At 38.9% G+C, this 26,964-nt stretch overlaps 1 protein-coding gene across 1 annotated transcript; it reads left to right on the top strand.

Moving 5' to 3' along the window:
• Positions 1-7,774: 7,774 nt before the first annotated feature.
• STRAP (serine/threonine kinase receptor associated protein) lies at positions 7,775-26,501 on the top strand. The gene is made up of 9 exons (XM_007454616.1): positions 7,775-8,220; positions 8,942-9,077; positions 14,938-15,019; positions 15,824-15,896; positions 18,529-18,625; positions 19,299-19,436; positions 23,380-23,516; positions 25,177-25,326; positions 25,878-26,501. The coding sequence occupies exons 1-9, from the start codon at positions 8,109-8,111 to the stop codon at positions 26,003-26,005; spliced, it is 1,053 nt and encodes a 350-aa protein (XP_007454678.1). The 5' UTR covers positions 7,775-8,108; the 3' UTR covers positions 26,006-26,501.
• The last annotated feature ends 463 nt before the right edge of the window (positions 26,502-26,964 follow it).

The raw sequence follows: 26,964 nt of genomic DNA, 5'->3' as shown, positions 1-26,964 counted from the left end.
GAAATACAGCTGATTGGGCACATGTGGGGGAATCAGAAAGTGTTTTAAGCAGCAGCTACAGGGACTTCCCTGGTGGCGCAGTGGTTGAGAATCCGCCTGCCAATGCAGGGGACACGGGCTCGAGCCCTGGTCCAGGAAGATCCCAAATGCCACAGAGCAACTAAGCCCTTGCACTACAACTACTGAGCCTGCTCTCTAGAGCCCGTGAGCCACAACTACTGAGCCCATAAGCTGCAACTACTGAAGCCCACATGCCTAAAGCCTGTGTTCTGCAACAAGAGAAGCCACCCCAATAAGAAGCCTGCGTAACTCAACAAAGAGTAGCCCCAGCTCCCCGCAACTAGAGAAAGTCCATGCGCAGCAATGAAGACCCAACACAGCCAAAAATAAATAAATAAAATTAATAAACTTACTTAAAAAAATAAAAGCAGCAGCTACAATTTCCCTTTAGATTCATTACCAAGGACACAAACACACTTAGCTATATTTTGTTTGCCTGTTGGGCCAGATAATGTCTCTCAGCTCCACCCCACCCTCTAATTCTCTCCTTTGGTGATCCTGGGACCCAGACTACAAATCACATCTTTCCTCCCCCAGGTTCTTCCCGCAGGGGCATGAGAGGAAAACTGCAACACCGGTGAAGAACAGGGATCTGCTCTTCCCTGTTTGCCTTTTTGGCGGCTCCCTGTCTGACAGGGGTTCTACTGAAAATCGCTTAGGCCACACGTTTTTCACCCCTGTAGACATCATACCTTATCTGTAGCCACCACTGACTCCAATTTGCAATTTTTTCAGCACTTGTAGAAGCAGCCTCATCCCTACCCCACCCCCGCACAGACCCCCGCACAGACACCAGCGGCCAACAATCCGCTGTCTCCTCCTCAGAGGTCTGGGTTTCAGCACCCCAGGGACCCCTCTCTAAATTTCTAAGTTTTTCTCTTCGTTCCCTTTGCTCCTTCAGGCCTAGGGATGGTACATGCTTCCAGAAGTTGCTATTCCCACGACTCCTTAGAGTTCTCTTTTTACTCATTTAGCTGTTATCACCTTTATATCTATATGACTATTCCTTATATTAAGCTTTTTCTACTCAAATAACTTGTGTAGTTTCTACCTCCTGACTTGACCCTAGAGGGCCACGTTGGGTAAAAAAGTGCACCCTCAGCCCTAATTTGGCCTGACCCTCTTTCTAAGGGCCACCACTCTATATTCTAGACTAAATAAACACTGAGCTACAATGGCCGTTTCAGCAGCTCTTTTTATAGAAGAGTTAAATAAGCATTTCCAATCAGTACAAAGTATAAAAACCTAGAAGTTGTGGCTTTACCTAATTCTTTCCCTTGTACCACACAAGGGAGAGAGGAAGAGGGAAAGCCTCAGGGCTTCAGGTTGTTATCCTGCGTTTCTGAACTCTATCTCCCCAAATTCTAACCCTTTTCCCGCAGACCTTGCTCAAGCCTCCACCATCAAGGGTCTCCACCCATTTTCTCAGGGAAATTCAACTTCTCGCCACTTGAGAAAGGAGCCACATTCTTGTGTGTGGTTAAACACACAGGCTTTGTTCACAAGGTGATGGGGTTTTCCTGGGCCTGAGGTTTCCCAGAGGGACAGAGGAGTTTGCCAGTGGCCCTGAGGGATCTGGTTTTGTGGGGTAAAGATGGTGAGTGCTCTGATTCCAGATTGGTCTCTTCATCAGTGGGCACTCCTACCATTTTCCACTTGATTTATAAAAGAACAAAGGCAACTCACTTCCATGAGTTTTCTTCCCAAGACAACACAATCTAGCATTATATGAGGAAGGTATAATCTTCACATTGATGTGACTTTGACTACTTTTTTGGGAAAAAATTACCTTTGGATTCCTAGATATGGATCTTCTGGCTTTTTCCCGAGCGTGTCCATGTTACTAGAACCGTCGCTTTAGTCTGGATTTGCTCTGTATGAATCACTTAGGGAAAATGCCAGCTTCAAATGGATTCCTTCTGACAATGTAATATTTCCTCTCAGAAAAGTGTAAGTGATGGTGGAGGAAGGGGATCTTTTTTATCCCATCAACTGTCTCTAACTCTATCTCTATCTCTGTCTCCATCACTTTCTATCTCTGTCTCCCTCCACAAAACCACCACAGGGGGTGGGATAGGGAGGGTGGGAAGAAGATGCGAGAGGGAGGGGATATGGGGATATATGTATACACATAGCTGATTCACTTTATTGTACAACAGAAACTAACACAACATTGTAAAGCAATTATACTCCAATAAAGATGTTATTAAAAAAAAAAAGAACCCCACCACAGCTGATCTTTTGTCCAAAACACTAAGGTAGGAGCAATATCAAAATTATCCATATTAACTGTCTCCCTTCTCTTCACTTAGAAATTAATATGAGATTTCATACCCTACAAGCAGTGGATTTCATTCTAAAATCATAAACTAAAAAGCTTCTGCACAGTAAAAGAAATAACAAAATGAATGGGAGAAAATATTTGCAAACCATATATCTGATAAGGGGTTAATACCAATATATGAAGAACTCATACACCTCAATAGCAAAAACTCAAACAATCTAATTTTAAAATGTGCAGAGGAACTGAATTTTTCCAACAAAGACATACAATGCCCCACAGGTACATGAAATGGCACTCAACAGCACTAATCATCAAGCAAATGCAAATCAAAACCACAAGGAGATATCACTTTATACCTGTTAGAATGGCTACTATCAAAAAGAAGAGATAACAAGTGTTGGTGTAGGTGTGGAGAAAGGGGAACCCACGTGCACTGTTGCTGGAATGTAAATTGGTGCAGTTACTATGGAAAACAGTATGGAGGTTCCTCAAAAAATTAAAACCAGAACTACCATATCATCCAGCAGTCCCACTTCTGAGTATATATCCAAAGGAAATAAAATCAGTATTTCAAAGAGATATCTGTCCTCCCATGTTTATTTTAGCATTATTTACAAGTAGCCAACATATGGAAGCAACCTAAGTGTCCATTGATGGATGCATGGATAAAGAAAATGTGCCAAATTTATATATATATATATATATATATGTATATATATATATATATATATATATATAAAATGGAAAATTGTTCAGCCATAAAAAAGAATGAAATCCTGCCGTTTGTGACTACATAAGTGGACCTTGAGGGTATTATGCTAAATGAAGTAAGTCAGATAGAGAAAGACACTGTATGATTCCTCTTAAATGTGGAATATAAATTAAAAAAAAAAAGCTCACAGATACTGAGAACAGATTGGTAGTTGCCAGAGACAAGGGATGGGGGCAAAAGGTACAAAATTCCACTTATAAAATAAATCAGTGTTGGGGATGTAATGTACAACATGGTAACTATAGTTAATAATACTGTATTGCATATTTGAAAGTTGCTAAGAGAATAAATCTTAAAAGTTCTCATCACAAGAAGAAATATATGAACTTTGTATGGTAACTAATGTTCATTAGACTTATTAAGGTGATCATTTTACAATATATACAAATATCGAGTCATTATGTTATACACTTGAAACTAATATGTTATATGTCAGCTATACCTCAATACCTTAATTTTTAAAAATTAACAGCTTAAAACACCACATATTTTTTATCCCAGTTTTTCTGTGTGTCAGGAGTCTAGCGTGTTTTAACTGGACTTCTGCCCAGCATTTTACAAAGCTGAAATCAAGGTGCTGGCCAGCTGTGTACTCATCTGGAAGATTAATTAGGGAGATAACCGCCTCCGAGCTCCCTCAGGAGCTTTACTGAAATTATTCTTTTCCAGCTGATCCACAGTGCAGCTTTGCCATTGATTGGATTTCTATCTATATGGACTATTACTTTGTCCCTTTTTTCTTTTCTAAGCCCTGTGCCATTGCCACAGTGTTTATTGTAACATCAGAATATCTGTGATATCTAGCTAGAGAAGTCTTCTTTCCTTGTTTTTCTTCTTTTGGGGTGTGTCAGGTAGTTTTGGTCTTTTGCCATTCTATGAGCATGTAAAGTTTTATTTTAAACAGTTGGGGCTTTGGTTTGGAATTCTATTGAATCTGTTTATCAATTTGGGGATGTGTTAGTTTGCTAGAGCTGCCATAACAAAATACCACAGACTGGGTGCCTTAAGCAACAGAAATGTATTTCTCACCATTGTGGAGGCTAGAAGTATAAGATCAAGGTGTTGCAGGTTTGAGAATTCCCTGGTGATCCAGTGGTTAGGACTCCACGCTTCCATTGCAGGGGCCACAGGTTCGATCCCTGGTCAGGGAACTAAGATCCTTCAAGTCATTTGGTGTGGCCAAAAAAAAAAAGTGTTGCAGGTTTGGTTTCTTCCGAGGCCTCTCTCCTTGGCTTGCAGGTGGCCGCCTTCTCACTGTGTTCTCATGTATTCATCCAGTGGTCTGTGTTGTCTGTGTCCTCTTCTAATAAGGCACCAGTTATACTGGATTAGGGTCCACCCATACGATCTCATTTTGCCTTTATTGCGTCTCGAAAGGTCTTACCTCCAAAAACAGTCACATTCTGAGGTACTGGTGGTTAGTAATTGAACATTTGAATCTGGTGGGGGACACAGGCCATAACAGGGGAGCACTGATGTTTTCCCAATATTGAATCTTCAAATACATGAACACAATATAGCCATCTCTTCATTTATTTTCATATTCTTAATGCCTTTCCACGAAATTTACCATGCTGCATAGAAGCCTTGAAAATTAATTGAATATTCTCACTTTACTTCACCAGATTCTCCCTTTTTCCTTCTGCACTGTGGTTCATGTTCTAGAAGGCTGACATTTTTGGACTCCATCAGAGGGCCCCCTTGCCTTCTGGCCTCTGAAAAAGTTTGGCCAATGGGAAGCATGGGCAGGAGATCTGAGTAGATACACATTCCCTGCCTTCTTGCGCACCACACTGATGATGGTTGGCTGCAGCTATATTCCTCTCTGGAGCCTTGCAGCTCTTGCCCATAGCCTTCCCCTGCAGCCAGAGTTCTGCTCCCTTTCAGTTGCGCATTCATATCTATGGTTAGCACTCCATTTTCTCCCTGGGTTTCCTCACCAGTCTTTGTTGGTTGCTTTTGACCCTGACCACTTAGTAAATGATCAGTTCATTAAACTCTCCTCAATTCCCACGTTTTTAAGTGTGCCAGCTTTTTCCTGCTGGGATACATACTTTGTCAGGCTTATTCTCAAGTACTTTTTATCTCTTGATGCTGTTTTATATGGCATTTTTTTTTTTTTTTGTGGTACTCGGGCCTCTCACTGTTGTGGCCTCTCCCGTCGTTGCGGAGCACAGGCTCCGGACGCACAGGCTCAGCGGCCATGGCTCACGGGCCCAGCCGCTCCTCGGCACGTGGGATCCTCCCGGACTGGGGCACGAACCCATGTCCCCTGCATCAGCAGGCGGACTCTCAACCACTGCGCCACCAGGGAAGCCCTATACATATTTTTATATTTAGATCTTTTGAAAAGATCTAGTATAAATTATTGGAATTAATGAGAGTTTAGCAAGGTTGCTGCTTTTTTTAAAAAGTGCAGTGAAAGCAATTGCATTTCTATACACTAGCAACAAACATAAAATGTAATTTAAAAATATGCCATGTAGGGCTTCCCTGGTGGCGCAGTGGTTCAGAGTCCACCTGCCGATGCAGGGGACATGGGTTCGTGCCCCGGTCCGGGAAGATCCCACATGCTGCAGAGCGGCTAAGACCATGAGCCATGGCCCCTGAGCCTGTGCGTCCGGAGCCTGTGCTCCACAACGGGAGAGGCCACAACAGTGAGAGGCCCACGTATGGCAAAAAAAAAAAAATATATATATATGTATAGATTTTTCTTTACATGTAATCTCCATAAATAATCTTTAAATAATCACAGATTTCTAATTTTCTTTGCAACGTTTATGCCTTATTGGGTTACCTAAACATCTAGTTCAATGCTGTATTGGAGTGATAGTGGTAATCATTCTTATTTTGTACCTGACCTAATAGAGAGTGATTAAGTGTTTCATCATTATGTGTGCTGCTTCTTTAAATATTCTATCAAGTTAAGGAGGGCCCTTCTAGTTCTGGTATCTAAGTTTTTATCATGAATGAATGCATATTAAATTCTGTCTAAAATTTTTTATACCATACAATGAAATACATATTGATATCATTTTTCTTTTTTAGTCTTTTAATGTGGTTAATCATATTAATTGAAGTAATCTGTCTTTTAATGTTAAACTGACTTTGAACCCCACAGGATTGATCGTGATAATAATACTCTTAGAACTCAGAATCCAAATGAGTAGGAACTATACATTCTTCAGTGACAAAGAAGTTTTCAGTTGTAAACTTACACACAACAAGCAACAAATGGACATATATTAATATTTTACTGACTAGCTCTAACTTGTGTCTTTATTTACCTCCATCAGTAATGCATCTATTTATTTAATAATCATTTGTTGAGCATTCACTAAATGTCATTCACTCTTCTGGTAATAAGAGTACAAAGATGACAAAGACATAACCTTTCCCATTAAGGAGCTCATAATTTAAATGTGAATGGAGTGTGTGTGTGGGCTGGACCACAGGGTGAGGTTGGCACAGAGAGAACAAAAGGTAATGGAAAACATATACAGTAAGTGCTCTACTATAGATGAATGAACAAAATGCTAAGGAAATAAAATGGGGAAGTACTTCAAGTGTTCATTCTAGTAATTAGACTTGAATCTTCAATGAAGACACATGTTTATCACCAAAAGACGATGCAGAAGGAAACACTGAGAGACTTTTGTGCGGATTAAATATGTGTTATATGCCAAGACATTATGGCCTGGGGGATAAAGCAGTGAATAGGCCACAGAAATCTCTGCTGTTTTCGATTGACTTTCTAACCAACATCAAAGGAAAGAAACAACTTGCCCAGAGAAAGGACCTTTCCTTGCCCAGAGAAAGGACAGCTTTTGTATGAGCACTCCATCAACAGTTCTGGATGCCACACAACGCAGCGATATCCAAAGTGGGCAGCCTGCAGGAAGATAATACCAGTGTTTCTATTTATATTTAGTTTTTAGATTCTTCTAGTATTTCTATTCTTGTCTATGCACTAACATGAACGTAATTTACAAATTATTATCCATAGATTTGGAGTGCGGACTCAAGTTTTATTGATGTGGGTATTTCATCCAAAAATGTGAGGACCACTGCTCTAGAGTCCTCCGAAGTCCTCAAAACAAAAAGTAATTTGAATTTAACTGTCTTGAAAGTTACATAACACTTCTAAAACACTAGCAATGGAGGAATGTTACCCAGCATTAGGGGTGGTTGGGGAAAGTACTTTTCTTAAAGGCCTTGTAGACAATCCCGGAGGAGCTGCCTATATAATTGTTAATAAAGATTGAAAAAAAAGTTCTTAGTGTTTGCAGGTTTGGGCCGCCGCTGGGAACAACTCTGGCTGTTCAGCTTAAATGTTCTGATACTGAGCAGAGTCCAACTGGTTGGACTGCTCGGTGCGTAATCCACATGGGCCGCCAGGTTCACGGTCTGAGCGGAGAAGAACCCGCTTTCGCACCCCCCGCCCCGAACTCCGCCCGAGAACAGCAAGGCCGCTACCGCCCGCTCAAAGTTGCTCACCGGGACTTTGATCCAGAGCCGAAAGCGCTGCCAGACGCCGTGCGTAGCGGGCGCAGGTCCAGCGTCACGTGCTCAACGAACGCTGATCTCACGCCTGCGCGCTGCCGTCCTTCTGGCTCCACTAAGCCTCTTCTACCTGGCGAACCCGCCTTCCCGCCGGATCGTCACTTCCGGCGTACGCTCTGCGTGGTTGGTGTCGTCACTTCCTGTCTGTACCGGTGTAGACGGTGTGGTTCTGCGGTTCTCCCCCTCCCCTACTCTCTTCCCTCCCTCCCTTTCCCTCCCTCGACGGCGGTCGGTTGTCCGTCGCAGACTCCCTGACCCTTCCCTAACCCCTTTCTGACCTCGGGGCCACCGGATTGGCATTTTCCCATTTCCCGGCCCAACCCCAGAGTCAGGGCGGGGGCCTTGAGGAGGCGGAGGCGGTGCCACGGAGGAGAGAAAAGACCAGACGACCCTCGGTTTCCCCGCCGGATCGCACGGCTCGCAGCCGCCATGGCGATGAGGCAGACGCCGCTCACCTGCTCGGGCCACACGCGGCCCGTGGTGGATCTGGCCTTCAGTGGCATCACGCCTTACGGCTATTTCCTGATCAGCGCTTGCAAAGGTGAGCAGGGCCGCTGATCGGGCCCCTGACGGCTGGGACTGGGCGGAAAGGGAGTGGGGCCGGCACTCCCCTTTGCCGAGCGGACTGCGGCTCTCGCAGCCTTTGAGGTTAGGGTCCACGGTGGGCTTATGGGGAGAGGAGTAGTGTTAGGGTTTCCTCAGCTGACGCCGAGGGGCTTTGCTAAGCCCCTAACCAAGGTCTCTCATTTTAGCTTTATTGCTATTTCTGGAGAAGCTGAACTGTACACTTGCTTAGGCGCCCCGGCCAGCAGACACCGTAAATAATCTTTCAAGGATTCGGGGAATGCAGAAACTAGGCCAGGCCTTGTTTTACACCTTAGTTTACAAAGACTTGCTACTCCTGTTATCTCATAGGATATTGTTTGTTGTATGGAATTTTTCATTTCCATTTTTCATTTTTCAAATGGAAGCTGAGACTTACTGTTAAGAAGTTTGTCCAAAATAAGACGCAAATCTAGATTGTTTTGACGCAGATCAGTAGTCTTCTCACCGAATTACAAATGCTTCCCAAAGAGAATGTCCAGCTCGGTTCTTCAGTTAATTTATTTCTGGACGTTCCTTAGTGATCCCTGTGAGTGAGAATAGTTAGACAACAAAAGCAGTTTTCCATTTTGTTTTTCAATATGATCATTTTATGTTTGAATCTTAGATTTTAAGTAATCTAAACTTGTAAATCACATGTCTTCTTAAATATCTTTTAGATGGTAAACCTATGCTACGCCAGGGAGATACAGGAGACTGGATTGGAACATTTTTGGGTCATAAGGGGGCTGTTTGGGGTGCAACACTAAATAAGGACGCCACCAAAGCAGCTACAGCAGCTGCAGATTTCACAGCGTAAGTGCCGCCAAAAATGGTCACCTTTGAAGTTGTCTGTGGATTGTGTTCTGAAATGATCAAAACTTCAATCAAAGTTATTCATAGAATTCTCACTGCCTGCCATATAGAACACATAGTGTTTGATCTCACCAAAATTCCACCCTGATCCTGCCTGCTTCTTTCTCTTAAATAGTTCTCAAAATGTTCAGAGACTTAAATGACTAAATTTTGCATGTCTGGATTGGGACCCAGGAATCTGCATTATTAACAGACACTTCAGATAATGAATGTTGATGGTCATGCTTCCAAATACTGCTCCACATGTGCTGGCTGAGTGGTATCATTAACTCCTATGACTTCCTAGTGCTTAATGACCCCACAGTTTTAGCCCAATTTCACTCTCATTTTTGTTAGACATATTTAAAACTCCCCAACTCAATTATTCTTCATATTTTAAGTTTTTTAAGGCTGAAATCTAAATCATTCTTGATTTTTCCCTTCCATCTGGATTATCATCTTCTTTGTTGATTCTACCAGCAGAATGTTTCCTGACCACATTGTTTCTTATGCCTCGGCCACTGCCATATTAGTTTAGGTCCATAATACTTGTCCTTTCCCATCTGTTCATCCTCCCTGGTGCTGCCAGTTGTATTCGTGAACACAGATACAAATATCATCATGTCACTTCTCTATCTCATGATCTCTTGTCTTCCCTGTGCTTTGTCAGTGGTCCATGATGTTGGATGTACATTAGAGGCTTTTAAAATACTCAGATGCATATATCTAGAAATTCTGATTTAGTTGGTCTGGGGGTGCAGTCCCGAACATCAGTTCTTTTCCTTGAAGGTCTAGGTGATTCTGATGTGCAGCCTTTAACCACGGGCCTAAAGGTTAAATTTCACTTGTTGGCTCTTGAAAATTTGGTCTTATCCTAGTTCATCATTATCATCATCTGGCACTGCACGCCATATGCCCCACAGTCTAGTTATACTAATATTGTTGCCAGAATACACCTTACCTATTCTGATTTTTGGCATTTGCGTGATATTAAAGTGATTTGCAGTGACCACTTTCCCCATCTGAACATGTGTCATATATAACCTTGGTACCTCTAGTTCCTAATTGTGTTTGTGATTTAGCAGGCACTTAAATGCTTAGACTAAGGAAGGCAGTGTCAAGGGCTGTTGCACATGTAATACTCTATTAAAAGATTTGAGGCTCTGGAGAGTAAAAGTGGTCTTGTTGATTTTTTTTTTTTTTTTAACAGAATTTCACACTAGGGAGCAATTGTAAATGTGTTCGTTGCTCCTTTGTATTAAGCAAATTAAACATACTAAGTTTATTATGAAAAATGAAGGCAGATTGATTGAGTGGTAGATACATGACTATATATTTGATAAAACTCGTAGACCTCTATATCATGGAGTTAGTTTTACTATATGTAAGTTTTTAAAAATAAAATTTTTAAAATAAGGAGAGGGAGATATAATCTCATGCTTATGTGGGATTAAATTTGAGATGATGAGAGAGCAGTAAGAAAAGTTATAAATGTCAGTATGAACTTTTTTTCTGTGCCTTCAATGAATAGATGTTATTATGTTCATGAATAACCACACGCTGCCCTATTGTGATTGTATGAAATTCTGATAAAATAAGGAACTGCTTGGTTTTATGTCAGTCCTATAATGTCAACAGCTTCAGGTCAAATGTTGCTGTAGATGTCGGCATGTGTGCTTATAATGTGACAGAGACTCCTTTGATTGTTAATTATGGGAGGTGAAAAATAGGAAGTAAAAGTGGTTCTCAGACAAGGAAGACTTGAGGAGTGTTGGAAGGTGAAGGTGCCCATTCCTTCTTTTTGCTCACACTGTTCCCTGTGTTAAACTTCTGGCTCTTACAGTACTTATTGACTTCGGTGTCATTGCTTTTTGAGGCCAGGGGCCATGTTTTATTTTTTTTTGTATCCCTGGTTTGTTCAGTACTTTATGTTTGTCAAATAAATAACAAGGAATTTTTCTAAAGTAGAAGGATAAAGAATGGATGAATTATAGATCTTGGTTTTGCTTCTAAGACATTTGTGTCTGCCATGAGTTCAGCTTTTTTTTTTTTTTCCCCTTTAACTCCTCCAAAGTTTGTTTTTTGCTCAGTCCAGTAGGAGCATTGTCATTGGGAATGAATGCCATTGATTTTATAACAGAGATGGAAAATTGGAATTAAAAGCTCTAGATTTCAGATATTTGGTAAGTGGATTTTAAAAATGTCATTATTGAAACTAGGTCCCAGTTTGTTGGTAAGTTAATAGTTAATAAAGTGGTATTTTAAGTTAAATATAATTAGGTAATAAATGTAACAAGATCTTAGACACTATAGACATTAGCATTAAAAGAGACGAGCTTTTGTTTTTTGTTTTGCGGTGCGCGGGCCTCTCACTGTTGTGGCCTCTCCCGTTGCGGGGCACAGGCTCCGGACGCGCAGGCTCAGTGGCCATGGCTCACGGGCCCAGCCGCTCCGTGGCATGTGGGATGTTCCCAGACCGGGGTACGAACCCGTGTCCCCTGCATCGGCACGTGGACTCTCAACCACTGCGCCACCAGGGAAGCCCAAAAGCATTAATTTTAATGGGGCCATATTGTCTGTGTTTGAACCCAGGCTCTATCCTTTAATAGCTCTGTGACCTTGTGAACTTTACTTAATCTCTTTTTTTTCAGTTTCATCATCTATAAAAATGAGAATAGTAATAATGCCTACCTCTGGTTGTGAATATTAAATAAGTTGATATGTTTCTAATATTTAGAATATTGCCTAAAATCTAATAACTACGTAAGTGTTACATGTGTAGGGTAACACTGGTAGCTACCACTCCTACTAGCCCAAAATCATGTGTTATTTTGGAACTTCTGTGCTAAAGTCATGAAACCTTTTGGTTTCATGCAAGGAAGTTTGAGTAGATTTAAATAACAAGAGGGAATAGTTTTGGGGTTTTCCCCCTCAGTTAAGGCTCTCAGGTGCCATCATATAGTGAGAAATATGTAAGCATTTACATTAGCCAGGCCTGAGTTTATGTGCTAGCCATGCTGTGTATTTTCAGTTTGATCATGGCATGCTTCTTAAAATTCGGTTTTCACATCTGTAAAATGAGTGTAAGTCTGATTTTTGTGCAAATCAGAGAGATCTTTCTCCACTTACATGCCTAGAGTCTAGCATAGTACTAGTCTGTTACGTAGTAGGTACTCGGTTAACGGACGCTGAGTCTTACCCTTCAATTGCTCTGTGTCTGTCTGTGAGGTGTGGGAGTATGTGCATTCTTTGTTTATATTCTTCCCTTTTAATGACTTGTATGGGTCTGCTGTTATGGAACTTGACCCAACTAAAGAGGTCCCCAGCTTACCTGATTAACCATAGTTGGTATAAATTATTTTTGGGTGATTGTTTTTGTTCCCTCATTCTTAGGTTTCTCAGAAAATTCATTAATTTCATGTTTATCTAAAGGATAATTTTGTTCCTATTTCTTGTGGGGAAAATATATTCAGCAGAGCCGGTCCGTGGGTCAGTTTAGAATGTTAACTTGAGGTAATTCGGGCAGTCGAGTCAGCTGATGTGTACACTGTCCCTGAAACACCATCCTTTTTATATCTTTTAATTCATAGAGCTAATGTTAGCACTACATCTCCTGATCCTCTTCTCAGTCCCTCTACCGTCTTCATCTGGAGAGTGCCAAAAGTAAAGAAGATGCACGTGCTCTGTTGAGAGTGCCGAACTCAATTTTACTAGTGTTTCTAAATAGGAGGAAAACAACTAGATACATGGGCCTCCTGGATGATACTACTACAGTCACTCCAGTGCCTTCCTCCTCACCAGTGAATGGACATGGTCTAAGCAGCATATTAAGATTTTAAGGAGTTTGGGGAAGATGATTGAATATACTTGAAATTAGTATTTCTAAAGACATTGCCCAGAGTTCCTTTGAGGCATGGCATCATATGAACAGGATAGAGATTTCAGGTACATTTGATGTTTTCTTCACTTTTGACACCTTCTGTTATTGTAGCAGTCTAATCTTTGTGAACTCTTACCACTGATTTCCCTGTGATTAGGAGTAAGCATATGTAAACAAAAGTAAAAGCAAAGCAAAATTAAACACAGGAATCAGTATAAGCTGAGCTCTGTGGAAAAAACAGAAAGGAATGGTTAATGGAGGCGAGATAAATAAAAGGTTTAGTGAAAAGATACCATTTGTGATCAACCGAGGATGAGTAGAACAGTGATAGCTGAGAATATAAAATACATGCTTAATAGAACAATATGAGCAAAGACAGAGGAGCCTGGAAGAAAATACATGGCTTGTTTGAGGAATGGTCTATAATCTGGTGTGACTAGATTAGGAGAAATAATACAAAATGAGGTTGGGGAAGTAGGGTTGGACCAAGAGAGCTGAATTGGAAACAGGGGAGATTAGAACAGGTTTCCTGTGGAAAGAGAAATTAATATTTGAGAGTTTAGTAGCAGTACCACTCATAGTTGACATTGTTTCTCTCAGAACATATTTACTCAGCCACTCATGACTCAAGTATATAATTTGCAAGGTTTCTGTTGTATCATCAGCATTTATTCATGTTAGATGGTTCATGTTTCTTTACCGTTGCACATGCTATTAATGCTTATCTACAATGGCCTTTCCCTTTTTTTTCCCCTGGCATATTTCTATGTGCTCTTTAAGGCTACGGGTTTTGATGCTTAGAGTTTCTGGACTTTCTGGCGTAACTAGTGGTGTGTTTTTTGTGTTTCTATAGTCATGTGTGTTTGTCATTTAATTATATTTCTTAAATGTATTATTTCATGTATTTTTTTTTTCATCTCAGCTAAAGCTAATGCTCTACTAAGGCAGGAACTTTCTTTGGGATCATTTTTTTTCTCCCTTTTGTGCCCTAGTACTGAGTCTAGAGTGACATACTTGATATATTTATTGTGTGTTTAATGAGTAAATGAAGAAAAGATACTCCTTGCTTTTCTCTGTTTTTCTTTCTCCACTATTTCATTGTTCACTTTTTTCCTAAAAATAACTGTCAATTGCATTAAAATGGGAATCTTTAGGGAGCGTAGCTTGTTCCTCATAACAGTTTCTTTTCCTGCCTGGAAAGTTTTCTTGTTTATTTTTCAGTGACCTCTTCTGACCTAAAATGAATTGTTTTTTTCCTTCTTCTTTACTGTTTAAGCTTTTTTATTTGAGGAACCCTTTACAGTATTTTTGTGGACTATTATTTCATCGTTATCCCCCAACATATACACACACATACGTATGTGTGTGTAATCACATATATATTTTGGGTTGGGTTAGGGAAAATAACATTTGAGAGATTTAAAATCTTCTCAACATTAGCATTATATAATCAAAGGCTGTTACTTTGTGTGGAAGTTAATTGGACTAGGATTTGAGAATTTATGAGTCAACTTTGAGGAAGAGATGAGGAGAATATTTTCTTCTCTACTGTCTTGTTTTAAAATTTCATGTAACTTCTGTCAAGGCTTTTCATTCTCCTGTAAAATTCTTTTAAAGGACTTATTGTTTTTCATTTCTTGTTTCTCATGTACACGAGAGTAAAGAATAGAGAAAAAAAATTGGAAAGGTGAAACTGAACTGGTTAAAATGTTTACAGTCTTGCTAAAAGGATATTATGGCTACAGGCTAAAATGAAAGTAAGGATGGATTGGTTCATGAAACTTGTTTACTTAAAATTTGATATTTTCCATTGTCAAAATTAGATTGTTATATTGTTTTTACCTTATGTAGTTATATAACATTTCAAGTATCTAACTTATTTGGTAATTAATTGTCAAAATTACCACATGTTTATCTTTTAATTTTACTTTTTATTTTTAGCAAAGTGTGGGATGCTGTCTCAGGAGATGAATTGATGACCCTGGCTCATAAACACATTGTCAAGACTGTGGATTTTACACAGGTATCAGAAAATGGAATTTGTTTTAGGAAGTTAAATTGCTGTTATTATAGGATATGACAATGGTTTTATATTTGATTGGTTTGTATATTTGGTTTTCTGGGGGAATATTTGGTGTATATTGGCTTACATTTGATTTGACTGTAGATTAAACTGTACACCTTTACAGTTGACTCTTGAATAACACAGGTTTAAACTGTCTAGGTCCACTTAACATGGATTTTTTCACTGATAAATACTGCATACTTCAGTATCACATGGTCCACAGTTGTGGAATCTGCACATGTGGAGGAACTGCATGTATAGAGGGCTGACCATAACTTATACGTGGATTTCGACTGTGTGGAGGGTGGGTTCCCTGATCCCTTTGTTGTTCAACTCAACTGTATTTCTTCTTAGTTGATCCTATGAGGCTTTTAAGAACCCTGGAACTCTTGTATCAATACTTCAGCAATAGCAACAAACATCTGAAAAGCCCAAATAATGTTTCCCAGCCACTTTCAAAAGGGAGAGGGTAAATTTGAGATCATCACAGATGTACTCCTCGGTAGGCAGCTGGATCAGGGCCAACTAAGAGAAGCCATGTGGAGGTGGTATGACATTTGGACAGGGAAGCTTACAGGGCTTTGGCTATTAGGAGAAAGATAAACGCTCTGCAGTATTTTCTCAGGAGTCATTGGTCTGTATGCATCTCCTTGTGACATCTGTGAGCCTTATTTGGATTCGGTTTGGTGTTGAAGAAGTTTCAAAGAGATGTAGCTTTTAAAATGGTTAATCTAGTAAGATCTTACTTATGTGTGTTTTCAGGATAGCAATTACTTGTTAACCGGGGGACAGGATAAACTGTTACGCATATATGACTTGAACAAACCCGAAGCAGGTAAGTGTAATTTATACGTATTTGTGGTTTTGTTTTCTTTTAATTTAAGTAACTTTTCCTGATTAAAGGAATTCATATTTAGTACTCAAATTAGGAAAATAAAGATAATCACAAAGAAAAAAATTAAAATATAGTCCATCATCCAGTATTATTAATTGCTGATAACGTCTTTAGCTTTTGGTTCATGTTTTTCCAGTTCTTTTTTTAATGCAGATATCTTTTGGAATATTGATTTATTTACTACATTGTGCTTGTATAGCCTTCCTACAATTTAAAAAATTATCGTGGTAAATTTTTATTATGATACTGAGTCTAAAAAGGTGTGTAACAGTGTTAACTACGTTTTGGTTAGAAGGAGTGGTTATTATCTGTAGAAGGTGAGAAGGGTAAGAATTCTCAGTGTGTATACATACTTAGACTTTTGAACCACACGGGTATATTAGCTATTCAGAAGAATTTTAAAAATCTGTAATAATAGTTTTTTCATGTCTTTAAATATTCTATTCGTTCTTTCTAATGACTGTGTGGCTCTCTATTCTGTGGGTAAGTGAACTAGCCAATCTCCTATTACGGCTTATTTGGTTATTTACAAATTTTAAAGATTATAAGCAGTGTTGTGCTTAACATCCTTATAGTTGCATATACTTCCACAATTGTTTCTGTAGGATACCTACATAGAAGTAGAATTGTTGGGACAAAAAGGAGGTATGCTTGGAAGCCATTGATAGATACTACCAAAGGGCCCTCCAGTAAAGTATAAAAATGTATCTATAGCTAACCTGTTCTAGCAAACACTGATAACTAGCTTTATCTTTGCCAATTTAATAGAAGAGAAATGGTTGCCTTATTAATGTGCACTTGAAAAATTATTCATGAGATTAAAATACTGTTGAATACCATTTTAATGTACTTCTTCTTTTGTGAACTAAGCACCTGTACATCTTTTTATTACTAGTTTTAAAGTTTCTTTATTGTATTCTCAGTAGTCATTTGCTTTTAAATTTTGTCAGTAAGGTTTATGGTATGCACATTTTTAAAAATTGGATGGTAAAACCTATCATTTCCTTTATGAATTCTCTCATTGCACAGAAGTTGTAAGATATACCTTTTCTTCCCTAGTCAGATATTCACCTCTATTTTGCAGTATTTCAGTGCTTTTCTAGTCACTTACTATGTATTTTAAAAGCTACCAAAATATGACAAAAAGAATTTTGTTTTATTTATTATATATTAGTTAGGGTCTTAAATTTTGTATCTTGGGTACTACTGTTTATTCATAAGTCAATAAACTTTAGAAGTTTGTAAGAAAGTTAAAGCTACATTGGAAATTAAACAGTTGTTCTTGAAATATCTTTTCTAAAAGTACTTCTAAGGTGAGGAAACAAACTACCTTTGTGGATTATTGTCCTTTGGCACCTGGTAATTTTTCTCTTCATTCTGTCTAATAACTTTATGCCAAAACATAGCAAACTACTCTGACCTCACTGAATCAGTGTATCTGTCTGACTCAGCAAGATAGTTCAGGGCTCAGGTAGACAACTTTCGTCTTCTTTTACCTTTCTCAAAGCTGCCTTTTGAAAGTGGCTCTTCCACTGTCTTGCATTGGAAAGGAGAGTAATTAACTGAGCTTTTACTGTCTGTCAGAAACCCAATTAGAAACTTTAGATGATGGCTACTGTAACATGTGCATGGTTTTCATCTGTGTCTTGGTAGCAGTGTCTGTCTGTGTTTTGCATTCAGCTCTTGCTATCCACTCAAACATCATGCAGCCAAAGAGTAAGTTGGGATCATAGTACTGGTGTAGTGTTGTCTCTTTGGACATATCCACCACTGGCCAGACTCCAAATTCCCACACACAGAACTTTGGGAATAGAGATGTTGTCGCTTGGGGGAATTTAATATGAAATACCTCTAGTAACTCTGTATTTTTTTTAAAAGGAAAAAAAAAAGGCAAAAAAAGAAACTTTGAATGTATATTCTCATTTGATTCTTATACTCAAATCCAGGGTATAGTAACTATTGTTAATCCAGTTTCCAAGTGAAGAAATGTAGTCTTCAAAAGGTTGTGACTTGCCCAGAGTCAAAGTTGTGTTGAATGGTATTGCCTCCAACTTCTCCTTTTGCCCAGAGATAACAAGTGGTTTTGTTTTTGTTTTTTAAGTCTTTGGAAAATCTCGAACAGAGACAGGTTCCCACCTTCTTGATGCTTTTCTCTGCCAACAGTGGCTTGGAAGAGGGTCCTAGCATTAGTGATAGCCCTAGAATTAGCTCAGGCTGTCTTGTTCCTGGGTCCATATTCTTATTAAATTATGCCACCTTAGTTATTCTTTTATTTCACTGAAGTACAACAGTGCTTTCAAAAGCAGAAAAGTAGGCTGGAGGGAGTGGTGTATTCAGTCCCATCTACATGTATAGTTCTTGGGTTCCTTGTCACGCAGATAAATTTTTGTTTCAGTATGGAAAAACTAAATGTATCCTAGGTAAACATCAAGTTTAAATTGTGGTGGGCTTTGAAAAGTTGCAGTCTAATTTAAAACATAGTTTTTCTTTTCTTTTTACATCGTTGTTCAAATATTGCTTAGTTTTAAAAATCAAATATTAACAAATGTATTTTAAATTGTTTTATCTTAAGACCCTAAGGAAATCAGTGGTCATACCTCTGGTATTAAAAAGGCTCTATGGTGCAGTGAGGATAAACAGATCCTTTCAGCTGATGATAAAACTGTTCGGTAAGTAATTTTTCTTTAATAATTTAAAGTTTGAAAAATATTTGACCTTTATAGCTTATATTTGAAAGTTTTTTATAACTACTATGTAGGAAGAATTGTGTCTGAACATTACAACTTTGGCTGCGCAGGGGTCAGATTTTTCTGAAGCTATCCATTTACTGTTATAAACATAGAGCAGAATCCACAAGACAGTTAAGACTACTGACACCTTTATAAGCAGATGCTCTTAACCCGGGTCAGTGGGCAGGCTGGCCATAGGGTGTCAGTAAACCCCTGAAATTCTGTGCACAGTTTTGTGAGCTGACACCTAATGTATTTTTCTGTGGAAAGATAACTATCAGACTCACAAAAATCAAGTGTAAGAACCATTATTTAGAGCAACGCTGAAATTGATTAGATTAGGACTGTCTTAATAGCACAGTTTTGCTGAATCATTTGGGAAGTATATTTAAAGTATTAGTTTTGATTTCATCAACAAGCTACCAAATAATTTGATGTTTTATAGGATCCCAAAATTTCTCAGTATCATCTATAATTTATGAGTTGGAGTAGAGGTTGTTTTACAATTGTGGTTGTTTCATTGGTTAACCTGCAGATGTAATTTAAGCTGTAAGCGTTTTTCTTAAATGAGTAAATACCTCCTAACTGTCCTCTTTTTCTTTTTTTTCTTCAGCCTTTGGGATCATGCTACTATGACAGAAGTGAAATCTCTAAATTTTAATATGTCTGTTAGCAGTATGGAATATATTCCTGAGGGAGAGATATTGGTAATAACTTATGGACGATCTATTGCTTTTCATAGTGCAGTAAGGTATGTCTAAGAAGTACCTTCATTTTCTTTTCTGGTAATACAGGGGCAGTTTAATGTACTTAAAAATTGGAAGGCATATGCTAAGGTATTTAACTCTTTTAAAGGCAAATTTTGGCCTATATTATGTAATATGGAGGGAAGTGTTTCCATACCCAATAATAATGAGTTTCTTAAGAATTTGGTATACTTTAATCAGAGGAATTAATCAAATTAATTTCCAGATATTTAGGACATTTATTGGTAAAATTCACCAATTTTTAATCAGTATTTTTCTTAAAAGGATCACTAGACAGGTGCTGTAGTTTATATTGTTCATTACTCTATAAAACCTCTGTGATCTTGATTCTGTTATTTATTTCACTTTAAAATTTCAGAGAAATTAGTGATTTTTTTTTTTTCTGCTTCCAAGTATGGTATAGACCTAATGATTTTTTAAAAAACAGACTTAATTTTTGTGACTGTAAATGTATTAAATGCTGATGTTGAAAATTTAGAAAATATAATTTTTAAAAACCTACAATCCTACAGCCAGAAGGTTCGTGATAGCTATATTTTTTGCTAGTCTTTTTTCTTCGTGTGTGTGTGTGTGTGTTTGTGTGTGTATTACTGTGGGTTTTTTTCTTTAGTTACTAGTACCCTAATGAATATAACTTTTATTTATTGATTTATTTATTTATTGCTGTACACGGGCCTCTCACTGTTGTGGCCTCTCCCGTTGCGGAGCACAGGCTCCGGACACGCAGGCTCAGCAGCCATGGCTCATGGGCCCAGCTGCTCCGCGGCATGTGGGATCTTCCCGGACCGGGGCACGAACCCGTGTCCCCTGCATCGGCAGGTGGACTCTTAACCACTGCGCCACCAGGGAAGCCCTATTTTTTTAATTCTAAAATACTCTTAGCCGTTAAAATTCTTTGCAAACAGTTTTAATAGGTGTTTTGCATCATAGGTTATACTAAATCATGTATCAGTTACCCTGTTTGAACACTGCAGTGAGATTTGTGGTACATCTCTTGAATGTTTCTTTACAAGAGAGTCCTGTAAGTAGAATCATCAGTTCAAAGGTTAGGAATGTCATGGCTGGAGCAGTCTGCAGCCTGCGTGCTGCTTTTGTCACCTGCCCCACCCTGCCTGCCACGGCCCTGGGTGGGTGCCTTCCACACGCTGTGCACTCTGCTCTCCAGTGGGTAGATTCACAGAGAAACATGACAGCAGAAAATGGTGTTGGAACAGTGGGGATCAGCAGTTTTTCACAGGAAGCTTTGGGAGATGTTTAGTGTAGTCTGCCTGAAGTTGGAACAAAGTTGAACAAACAAGATGAGTTTGGTGCTTTGGAAAGTGTGAAAACTGCTAGTGAACTCTGTTCTCCTCTATCAGGAGAAGTAAGTGAAATTAATGAAGCCCTTGCAGAAAGCCAGGACTTGTCAATAAATCTTGTTGTGAAGATCAAGACGACACTGAGTAAACCCTTCAGAATTAGATGAACTAATGGGTGAAGAAGCATGTGAGAAATACATAAAATCTATTGAGGAGTGAAAATGGAACCCCTAAATAAACTAGTTTGAAACAAACAAAACAAAGGGTGGCAATGTGTTTAAAGTTCTTAGTAAACATGCCACTTACTTGATTTCCGTAAGGAATATACCACATTATACTCTGACCAGCAGTCCTAACCTTTCCTCTAAAGGGCCATCTGCAGAGCTAAGCTTCACTGAATGGCAGAAGGAAAGAGAAGGCAGTCATAATGGAGATGAGCAATTAAGAATGTAAAAGAGTTCATACACACACAGTGAATTGATAATAATAGTAATGGGGCTTCCCTGGTGGCGCAGTGCTTGAGAGTCCGCCTGCCGATGCAGGAGACGCGGGTTCGTGCCCCGTTTCGGGAGGATCCCACATGCCGCGGAGCGGCTGGGCCCGTGAGCCATGGCCGCTGAGCCTGCGCGTCCGGAGCCTGTGCTCCGCAAATGGGAGAGGCCGCGACAGTGAGAGGCCCGCATAACGCAAGAAAAAAAAAATAATAATAGTAATGTTATTGCTCAGAACCATTAAATGGTACAACTATGTTCATTGCTTCTGGATTTGGGCAGCGTGTAGAATGTTGCCTGAAATGTTGGTGGTGGAGGTTTGCTGGCCTGTTAATATATTCTAACATTTAAGTCAGAAAGTTGCTATTCAGTGATCCTGCGTAAGTCAGCCTTAATTTTCATGCTTTGTAGTGTGTGATGTGGGAATAGGATGGCAACATTTCAGAGCTGAAATACTTTAATGTTGTGTGTTGGAAACCTTTCAGGATTTTTAGGGTTAGACTGGAAAAGAGCCGATGTCCAAACTCATTGATATTCAGGTGATGCTACTGTTATGCATTGATTTTTGTTATGTAGCTGTAGTCTCGGATTTAGTTATTGTTTTATAGCCTGATAGTTAAAAACTGATCCATTTTTAGCAGTTCTATATTTCACAGTATTAAAGGTTTTTCCTGTTGCAGAAACTTATAAATTCTCAGCAGTTGAAAATAATATACAAATAATCCTTTATATTAATTACTTAACTGTAAAAACTTTTCTATTTACAAAGATAATACATGCTTGTCCTAGAAAAATTAGACAATGCAGAATTAAATTTTTTTCAAAGCAAAAATCCCAGTATATTAGCCATACTGTTTTAATTAGCCAGCCCAGTCATTTTCAGGAAGGCATTCACTGCACAAAATGTGGATATCTCTCTGTGGAAGTATCTTTGTATTTTGCAGATGAACTTCACTTGGGCATAGTATCCTTCTGAAATTTTTATTTTTTTGCTAATAGTATTTAGAGGTGTTTTTACTCTTTTTTTTTTAAATTGAAGTGTAGTTGATTTACAAGGTTGCGTTAATTTCTGCTGTACAGCAAAGTGATTCAGTTATACATATACATACATTTTTTCTTTATATTCTTTTCCATGATGGTTTATCACAGAATATTGAATATAGTCCCCTGTGCTCTACAGTAGGACCTTGTTGCTATCCATTCTCTATATAATAATTTGCATCTGCTAATCCCAGACTCCCACTCCATCCCTTCCTCCCCACCCCACAGCCACCAGTCTGTGTTGTGTCTGTGAGTCTGTTTCTGTTTCATAATTTCATTTGTGTCATATTGTAGATTCCATATGTAAGCGATATCATATGGTATTTGTCTTTCTCTTTCTGACTTAGTATGATAATCTCTAGGTCCATCCATGTAGCTGCAAATAGCATCATTTCATTCTTTTGTATGGCTGAGTAGTATTCCACTGTATATATGTACCACATCTTCTTTATCCATTCATCTGTTGATGGGCATTTAGGTTGTTTCCATGTCTTGGCTACTGTGAATAGTGCTGCTGTGAACATAGGGGGTGCATGTAGCTTTTTTTTTGTTTTTTTTTGTTTTTTTGCAGTACACGGGCCTCTCACTGCTGTGGCCTCTCCCGTTGCGGAGCACAGGCTCCGGACGCACAGGCTCAGCGGCCGTGGCTCACAGGCTCAGCCGCTCCACGGCATGTGGGATCCTCCCAGACCGGGGCACGAACCTGTGTCCCCTGCATCGGCAGGCGGACTCTCAACCACTGCACTACCAGGGAAGCCCCGCATGTAGCTTTTTGAATTATAGTTTTGTCTGGATATATGCCCAGGAGTGAGATTGCTGGATCATATGGCAACTGTATTTTTAGTTTTTTAAGGAATCTCCACACTGTTTTCCATAGTGACTGCACCAAGTTACATTCCCACCAACAGTGTAGGAGGGTTCCCTTTTTTGCACACCTAGAGGTTTTTTTTTTTTTTAACATCACTGTGTTTGACTAAATGAATATTGGATTATTCCTTGAGTTTCAGAGTTTAGGAACAGTTTAAATGTATAATTGTTTCCTTATATTATTTATTAAATACTAAAAATTTATAAATATTATCTAAATTTTTTTCTAGTTTGGACCCAATTAAGTCTTTTGAAGCTCCTGCAACCATCAATTCTGCATCTCTTCATCGTGAGAAAGAATTTCTTGTTGCAGGGGGTGAAGATTTTAAACTTTATAAGTATGATTACAATAGTGGAGAAGAATTAGGTGAGTTGTCCTCTTTTTCTTAAAATGATGTAGGTACCTTGATCAAATGTTAGGTTTCAGTGATTAACACCTCAGCCAGTTTTTTAGCTGCTACTTTGCTTTTAGCTGTCTTGCTTTACCGTCCAATGAACTTAAACTTGTTAGAATTATACACAAAGAATAAAAGACAATTTTATGATTTGTTTCTTTGGGAAAACTGATGGATTTGGGTTGGGTAAATCAAACCTTGGTGAATAGACTAAATAGAATCTATTTTAATTGTTTACGTTTCATCCTTTATTGCTGAATGTAAGTGGCTTTTTAAATTTTATTTATTTTTGGCTGCATTGGGTCTTCGTTGCTGTGTGTGGGCTTTCTCTAGTTGCGGTGAGCAGGGGCTACTCTTTGTTGTGGTGCGCAGCCTTCTCATTGTGGTGGCTTTTCTTGTTGCGGAGCACGGGCTCAGTAGTTGCAGCGTGTGGGCTCTAGGGCACGCGGGCTTCAGTAGTTGTGGCACTTGAGCTCAGTAGTTGTGGCTCATGGCTCTAGAGTGCAGGCTCAGTAGTTGTGGTGCACAGGCTTAGTTGCTCCACAGCATGTGTGATCTCCCGGACCAGAGATTGAACCCGTGTCCCCTGCCTTGCTAGGCGGATTCTTAACCACTGCGCCACCAGGGAAGTCCCTATAAGTGACGTTGAAATAAGAGATTCTTTTCCATTGTTTTTATTTAATGTCACTTTTCAGAGTTTTAGAATGTTTTGGCCACATGTTTTATGCTCTGAAAAAGAGAAGTAAATTATTTGCCTGGTATCTGAGGTCACAGTTAGTGAATATTGAACCTTGGACCCAGACATTCTTATTCCAAAATCTCATATTCTTTCTATTCTCGTGATAATTTTTTACACTCATGGTAACATGATCATGATATTCTCTGGGGGAAGCTAGTGTGTGAGTGTCCTTGAGTTGAATAAACATGGAGACAGAACAGGATCACTTGTCTAGTAAACAGCTTTGAAAACTGATAAGGTGATAAGGCGTTAGAAAGTAAATGAGAAAAGTTCATAACTAAGGATGTGCCTTAAACAGAACAACACCACTACTAATCTGTACATTTTCTCTTTAAACTCCATATAGAATCAGCATTGATCCTGTATCTTCATGTTCTGTGTGACAGAACGACTAGTGGACTCTAGGTAGATGGCTGGGAAATGAAGAGGCAGAGTGTGTAAAAGAGCTCCATCTGGTGGCTCTCTATAGTCATAATAAGAATTGGTTCCCTAGTAAACAGACAGTGAGTTTGGGATTTGGAAATGGGGATTGAATTCACAGACTTTATAGATCTGGTTTCTGTAGATTTTAGAGGGGTTTTCATTTACTCCCTTCCTTTATTTTTATTGGGACATGACGCCTCAGTTTTTTGTATTTTCTTTTTTTAGAGACAGTCTGAAATCATAGTGTGTGCTAGGATTGCAAAGGAGTAATCTTACAGAGATATGGTAGACATGATGAACCAGTTTGTGATGAGAATCACTTTATTTTTAATTAGGTATAGTTCTTTGACTTGGCCCTCATGAATTTCACATCTTCCCAATAGTGTAGACAATATTTTCTCTAGTGTATCAATACTTAAATGTCATGTTTAAGTATTAAATTATCTAAAAGCCCTTCTCTTCTTTTTCAGAATCCTACAAAGGACACTTTGGTCCCATTCACTGTGTGAGGTTTAGTCCTGATGGAGAACTCTATGCTAGTGGTTCTGAAGATGGAACATTGAGACTATGGCAGACTGTGGTAGGAAAAACATACGGCCTTTGGAAATGTGTGCTTCCTGGTAAGAATTTTTATTCATGATTTTGTATCATTTTGCACTGTTAATTTTGTTTCAGTATTTCTGTCTTTATAGATTTTAAGGTATATAATATGGTTACAGCAAAGAGAAGCCCGTGACTAATAAATCATCCACTGTGTTCTTTGGTTTAAATTTTTTTTTTGTACAATATATTCTGTTCCTAAATTTTTACCCTAGATCATTTGGTGAATGGAATACTCCTAATTCAAAATTTGTTAGAGGACAGTATAAAGAACTTATAAGTAAATGTATTTAATCTCTGAATACTACTACTTAGTGATTCTTACTAGTAAAGTAGACATGTTTTTTAATAAAAATACTTAGTTAATGATCCCAGAGTAGTTGTTGTATGGATCTAAAAGTATGAATCTAAAAGACATACTTTTTTAGAATCACAATTATTAAGAAAGCTGTCTCTCTTACGTTTTGTAGCTCATCGCTTGGCATAGTCTCGGCGTACTCTTCTTGTTAAATGCTAGAAATTGCTAGTGATATTATAATTCACATAATCATCATTGCTTTTATTTTCATAGAAGAAGATAGTGGTGAGCTGGCAAAGCCGAAGATCAGTTTTCCAGAGACAGCAGAAGAGGAGCTAGAAGAAATTGCTTCAGAGAATTCAGATTCCATCTATAGTTCAACTCCTGAGGTTAAGGCCTGAGCATCAGGCAGATGTACACAACTTATGGACTAAAACAAACAGAAAAGCATCAGCCTCCAGAGTTATTCTCTGCTTAAGGCAAACATGAGCAGTAAATAATGAGGAATATGAATTAGCTCCAGTGCTGGAACTAACCAACTTGGTGATACCTGTAAGTGAAAACACAAGAGTATCAGCTGAAGGCAGACGGAGTGATACTCTTGTAGTACGATAGTCTGTTTTCTTTTTCATGAATATGTGCAAACCAACATCCAATTTCTCTTATTACAGGTAGATTTCTTGTAGCTGTTTATGTTATTATGAAGAGGGAAAATATATTGGCCTATTTTTCTGACTTTCCCCTTAAAGCAGAAAGCCATTTTTTTTTTTTGCTTTAGTTATAAAGAAGAGGGGGAATACATGATAAAGTAACTGGTTTGATTTCTCTTTCATTGTACACTGCTTCTGAACATCTAATTGTTTTTAGTTGTCTAAATAAAATGCCTCTAAAACAAAACTGTGTTTGTTTCTTGGGAAGCATTGATAGGTTTGAGTTTTATAAATGGAAATTGCCAGAAAGTTTTTCTACATCATAACTATATTGAAAGACAACCCGGTAAAGATTCTGTAGTGAACATAAATTGTTTCCTGATTTTGAAATTCAGTTACTTGTACTGGAGTTTTGAAATTTTTATGTGCTTTGGTAGGGTTGTATATACCTTTCTTCCTCCTAGACTGGATAGGGATACTTGACCTGTCTTTAAAAAAAAACTTTCAGAATAATGACTTATTTAAATGATACTTGCTGCTTAAAAGAAAAAAAAAAAGCAATTCAGAAATAGCAGAGGGCTTCCCTGGTGGTGCAGTGGTTGAGAGTCCACCTGCCGATGCAGGGGACGTGGGTTCGTGCCCCGGTCCGGGAAGGTCCCACATGCCGCGGAGCGGCTGGGCCTGTGAGCCATGGCCGCTGGGCCTGCGCG

This window comes from Lipotes vexillifer, unplaced genomic scaffold, assembly GCF_000442215.2.
Source record: "Lipotes vexillifer unplaced genomic scaffold, Lipotes_vexillifer_v1.1 scaffold911, whole genome shotgun sequence".
NCBI lineage: Eukaryota > Metazoa > Chordata > Mammalia > Artiodactyla > Lipotidae > Lipotes > Lipotes vexillifer.
The sequence above is the reverse complement of the archived record's forward strand: the minus strand, read 5'-3'. Positions and strand labels throughout refer to the sequence as shown.